This window comes from Gouania willdenowi, chromosome 6 (genome assembly GCF_900634775.1).
Source record: "Gouania willdenowi chromosome 6, fGouWil2.1, whole genome shotgun sequence".
NCBI classification, from domain to species: domain Eukaryota; kingdom Metazoa; phylum Chordata; class Actinopteri; order Blenniiformes; family Gobiesocidae; genus Gouania; species Gouania willdenowi.
The window spans coordinates 70,414,577-70,420,539 of record NC_041049.1 but is presented as its reverse complement, the minus strand read 5'-3'; the positions used below and the strand labels follow the sequence as shown (position 1 = coordinate 70,420,539).

At 36.2% G+C, this 5,963-nt stretch overlaps 1 protein-coding gene across 1 annotated transcript; it reads left to right on the top strand.

The window, feature by feature from the left end:
• Nucleotides 1–236: 236 nt before the first annotated feature.
• Nucleotides 237–5,563, top strand: ppib (peptidylprolyl isomerase B (cyclophilin B)). Its single transcript, XM_028450385.1, has 5 exons — nt 237–469; nt 3,138–3,251; nt 3,342–3,435; nt 4,174–4,358; nt 5,263–5,563. The coding sequence occupies exons 1-5, from the start codon at nt 341–343 to the stop codon at nt 5,383–5,385; spliced, it is 645 nt and encodes a 214-aa protein (XP_028306186.1). The 5' UTR covers nt 237–340; the 3' UTR covers nt 5,386–5,563.
• The last annotated feature ends 400 nt before the right edge of the window (nt 5,564–5,963 follow it).

The window sequence follows — 5,963 nt, the reverse complement described above, 5'->3', positions numbered from 1 at the left end:
GTGTGTTTTTGGTGTCATTTTATAATCTAAATGTTAAATATTGAATCTAAATGTTAAATCAAAATGCTAAATATTACTTCAAACTCAGGATTCTTAGAAATGTTACTCTATCTTTGCGTGTGTCTCGTCCTAAACGTTGTAACGCGTCTCCCTCTGATTGGCTCAAAGTATCCATTACGTGATCCAATCAGAGCTCTGTGCGTGTTTACGCAGCTGCTTAAGCCCGCCCCCTTACGTGGTGCTGAGGCGGCACGTTCAGAGCAGGTCCCGGATCAGCCACAGCAGCGACCACAGACTCTTTAAAAGCTAGCCGAGCCCGGGCTGTTCCTCTCCCTGGTTGATGGTGAGACTGTGCGAGAGAAGAATGAAGTTCCTGGTAGCCGTGACGGTTGTCGTGGGTTCGCTGATTTTCTTCACCTTCCCTGGTGGTTCTTCAGCGGAGAAGAAAGGCCCCAAAGTGACGGCCAAGGTAGGCGTTAGCCCGGCCGAGCTACGAGACTAAACACCGCTTCATCCTCCGTGCTAACTGCTAATGCTATGCTAATGCTAATGCTATGCTAACCGGCAGCAAAGCCACGTCACAGTTGGACTCCATTTATTCAGTGAAAGCTTGTGTTTGTTGACTTTAATGTAGATTTAACTGAAAACTATTGTTACTAATGCAGTAGTTAACACTAGTATGAGCATATTTATCACCTGGTTTGGTAAATAAAAATTCTACAAACACGTTTAGTTGCAGATAAGCTCAGTAACACGGACATACCTATGCTGCTGTACATGTATAAAAAGATTGTTCTGGACTTGACTGAACATACAACTGACATGCATGTATTTATGCATGTCTGTCTCATCAACAAACAGACATAGTTTAAACCAGACATAGGCAACTGGTGGCCCGAGGGCCATTTCCGGCCCTCTGTCTAATTTTATGCGGCCCCCAAAGTAAATGTACAAAATTAAAAATAAAATAAAAAAAACCCCCACAAAATTACAACATTGCAGGAAAATACAGTAAAAGACAAAAGAAAAAAAACTACTACAAAATTAAAAAAAAAACAGTAATACATAGGGCTGGGATAAACGCTTAATTTTTTTAAACAATTAATTTAGCGATTATTTTTTCGATGCATTGATTAATGTAACAATTAATTTTTCCAGTTTGATTTTATTACTGAATATCTCCACATTAATTGATTAAAAGTAATTTATACAAATTCCTTAACATTGCAAAATATGTTTATTGTTTGTCAACTAAAAATTCCAAAATAAAGTTCAAGTAAGAATATAAAAGTACAAAATAATGCATTCAGAGTCAGAAGTAGCATTAAAATAAACTTCCCTTTTACCTTAAGGTGTGTGTGTTCGTCCTTTAGGAAGTTTAAGGGAAAAATAAAAGGTCAGACTGCAAAGGATAAACTCCAATAGATGTCTTTGTACAGCAAACGTACATTGTTTAATTTACAAATCAGGACGGACTATGAGGTTATCACAATAATATGTAAATGTGTTCTTTCATCGTGTGTTGCTGATGTCACGGCGGGTGTTTCGTCTTTGTCCCGTCGGCACGCTGCCGTTCGCTCACACCAGAGATAAAGGACGAGGGTCATGGGGATCAGCTACCTTTGACGAACATGCGCGTGCCTTCGCTGTCTTGCACTTTTGAAACTCGGAAGAGCCACTCGCCTTATTTATCTTTTTTTTGGTCAGAGAACGCATAGACACAGGTATTTTTGCGTCGACGTCATCGATTACGTTGAGGCGTTGTCCCGGCACTAGTAACACACAAAATTACTCAGAGCATATACAAAATTACAACAAAAGACAAGAAAAATAACTGAACCCACAGCACTAACAAACAAGCAAAACGACAACAGAAATACACACAAATTACTCCCAAAAAAGAAACGCAAAATGGCAGCACAAATACACAATGACTCCAAAAAACATATTTTGCAGAAATGCACAAAATGTCTCACGACGACTAAGACCACAACAAACATACACAGAATGAGAGAAAAACACATACAATTACTATAGAAACTCTTCGTTCTTTCCTGTATTAATGCTCAGATCACTCATTGATCTAATGCTGACATGAATGTTGATCATGTGACCCTCTGATCAAACACATTTTTGTGGCCTCGCAGTGATAACTTTCCTACCTCTGTTTTAACCTGTAGCTGTCACATTCCACGTCCTCACATCCTGTGTGTGTGTGTTCTATACACATTCCTTTGTCTTTGTACATTAAAGTTACACATACATGGTGAGATTAAAGGTTTAAAATAACAGTTATTTTAAGTTTTTAAAATAATAAATGGATGTTTATCTAATTTTTGCTTTTATTGAATTTTTTTTTTTTCTTTCACAATTTCTCGGCCCACTCAGCAGACTCTTCAAAACCAAGTTTTTTTTTTTTTAATTGATTTATTTAGAATGAACAAAAAAAAACTGATTTAAAAAAAAAAATGAAGAAACAAATCTCAACAGAAATCTCTATGAAATTAAAAAAAAGTCAATACAAAACATTTGAATATCGTTAGATATCTAGATATAGATAAATGGGTAGATGGATAAGTCAAGTCCACTGTCCTACCCCACCAATCCTGGTAGAAGGCGGCCAGAAAGAAAACTGTAGCAGATTCCGCCCGCTGCCAACACTTCTGGACAAGAGAAGGATAATATATAGCGCCCTCTGCTGTTTAATAAAAGTACTGCGATTCAATTTTCACAGTATCGATGTTAACCGTGATACCTATTAATCTATTTTTAATCGTTACATTCCTAGTTTGTTGTGAAATAACCATATTTCAATAAAACTCCAAACATTTGAATAGGACTCATCGATTTCTCATAAGGAATGATCATGGCTACATTATTGATACTTAAATTTTTGACAAATTTGGTGCCAATTCTGTGAAAGAAAAACAATCCAGACAAATTTATAAACGATATCAATGATCTAAAATGATTATCTTCCATATTAGATAATCCAGCTTCAATGAATGTACTTCTAAATAAAATACAACTCTCTATATATTTTATTAAATTAGGGTTATGTCACACTTTAGTGCTAATCCAAATCCCAAAACCTGTGAGTCAGAGGAAACTAATTCATGTTTGCTTCTTTTTTTAAGGTTTTCTTCCAGATTAAAATCGGAGACGAGGATGTTGGGAGGGTGGTCATTGGATTGTTTGGCAAAACGGTTCCAAAAACTGTGGAAAACTTCATGGCGTTGTCAACGGGAGAGGTGAGAAGGGCTTTGATTCACACTACTGATATTTCAATCAATGCACATGTTGTCTTTTTATGTATTTATTAATTAATTTTCTGTCTACAGAAAGGCTTTGGTTACAAAGGCAGCAAATTTCACCGCGTCATTAAGCAGTTTATGATCCAGGGCGGAGACTTCACCAGAGGAGACGGAACCGGGGGTGAGATGATCCTCAGATATTAGGTTCAGGATCAGTTAGTTTTATTAATGCTCTGATATTCATGGTTTAGTTTTTTTTTACCGGTGCTATAACTGATGATTTTTAATGTCAATCATTTAAATTATATAATAATCACATCTCTTCCCCCCCCCAAAAAAAAAAATGTTTACGTTTTGATCAAACCCAGAAAATCAGAAACACTTTATTTATCCCAGGGAGAAATTACTTTCATTACAGAGACTCAAGAAATATTGCAAATAAAAAGAATAAACACTAAAGAAAGAGAAAAATGTACATAATCAAGACTGTACACATTACAGTAGAAAAAAAAAGATAAATATTGGTACAAATATAATAACCAAAGCTGTCAAATGCTATTAAGGTTTGTTTTTACTTTACAAGTGATAAAGTTTATAATTTTATAAACATTAAATGTAGTTTAAACTACTGTTTTTTAAAACAGCGTATTTTAGTAGGCAATTTAATTAAACTTTCACATATTTAACAATTATCGACAAATTGCATTATTTAATGTCAATGGCCTGTTTTAAAAATGTTTTTATTTGTTCAGACAGAAAAAGAACAGATCTGTTCCTGTTAAAGGTAAATGAGTAAATGTATGAACAAAAAACTGTTTTTAAATGCAGTAAGTTAATGCAAACAGGTTGCCACACACACACACACACACACACACACGCGGCTGAACCAACAACTCAAAATCTTCACGTCTTGTTGAAGGAAAAAGCATCTACGGTGATCGTTTTGCTGATGAGAACTTCAAACTGAAGCACTACGGACCCGGCTGGCTCAGCATGGCCAACGCTGGAAAAGACACCAACGGTTCCCAGTTCTTCATCACCACCGTGCAGACAACGTGGCTGGACGGCAAACACGTGGTCTTTGGGAAAGTCCTAGAGGGCATGGTGAGGATTTTAGGTTTCCTTCAGGATTGGTCAAATATAAATAAAACGCTGGTTAAACTCAAAGTCCAGAGTTTTCTTCAGGAGGAATCTGAGCAACTTCCACATTGTCATAGTTAGCAGTTCCACGTGGAAAAGATATATATTTCTCATTGAAAATGTCCTAAAATTCCTTGAATGTGTGACTCATTTTGTGAAAAGTTGCAATGTTTAGCAGGAATTTTGTGATTTTATTTAGTCCTGTAATTTGCAGATATCTGCAATCCCCCTTTCATTGAATTTGGAGGGACTAAAATATCTGGAACTGATGTGGTAATTGACATAATACAGAATTATCCAAGAGATACTTTCTATCTACAGTCACTGGCAGGTTAGGGGGCCAAATCCGGCCCATTGGAGCGTCTAATTCGGCCCGCAACAGAAAGTAAAAATGACAAAACATAAATAAATCTCTACAATATTTACAGGGGTTCACAGGTTCAGTGTTAAACAGTTTGAAAAAAACTAAATTTTTACAGAATCCTTAAATTTTCCTTGAATTATGACAGTATTTCCCTTAATCCACAAAATTCAACGTGAATAATCTGTTGGGTCTGATGTCACTTATTGTTTGGATATGGTCTGTTTCTTACATATTTAGTATTTTATATGTATATGTAGAAGTGTAAACTGAAACACTAATGTTAAAATTACTAGCTAACATAAAATCTGTGGCCCACTTGAGATCAAACTGCTCCGTATTTGGCCCCCCAACTAAAATGAATTAGACACCCCTGGTATAAAGAGTTTGTAAGAAACAGTTTTTGAACTAAAAACCACCAATATGGTCATTTTGGTAACTCCAGTCTAATGATGGTTGAATAGAAGCATTTCCTGTTTTCATCTGAAACGTGTTTATCTTCCTCAGGATGTGGTGACAAATATTGAAAACACAAAAACTGACAATCGGGACAAACCGTTGAAGGACGTCGTCATCGCCGACTGTGGAACGATCGAGGTGGACAAACCTTTCGCCATCGCCAAAGAGTAGAGAACAAAAAACGAATGTGTTTAAGGAATAATTCTGTGGAGGAAAGGAGGGCATGGCGGCCATTTTTTAACTTGCTATATGAGCATCAACATAATGCTATCATCACTATGATACTCTGGGTCCATTTACCAACGAGCATTCCACGTTGCACTGAATTGTTCGTTGTTTTTGTTAAAAAAAAAGATGGAATCTGAAATGAATAAAACATTTAAAATTTTGTTAAATGGTGAAGTTTTTATTTTTAATATAAACTAGTTCTGACATTTTCGCTTGTGTCCACTAGAGGTGCTGTTGCGTCACTTATCGAACACTGAACAAATTAAATCTCATCCATTTTCTGACCCGCTTGTTCCTGTTTTCAGGGTCGCAACCAAGTTAAAATGCATTTAAAAGTAATATATGTTCAGTAAACATTAACAGTTCAATAGTTTATTCTTCTTCTTTGCTTTTACTCATGTAGAAAGTAATAGATTATAGCTACCAAATGTCAGCACGATCTGTTCACGAATAACCGGGTAGTGATTTTAACTAGTGTGCTCTACAACGGGAACAAAGTGAGGGCGTTTTGAGTCTGGTAG

Excerpts from the sequence above, each read along its gene's own strand:
- ppib (XM_028450385.1), top strand. The coding sequence starts at position 341 with ATGGTGAGACTGTGCGAGAGAAGAATGAAGTTCCTGGTAGCCGTGACG. Across the intron at positions 470-3,137 it reads GCCCCAAAGTGACGGCCAAG|GTTTTCTTCCAGATTAAAAT; the intron begins GTAGGCGTTAGC and ends TCTTTTTTTAAG. Across the intron at positions 4,359-5,262 it reads GGAAAGTCCTAGAGGGCATG|GATGTGGTGACAAATATTGA; the intron begins GTGAGGATTTTA and ends TATCTTCCTCAG.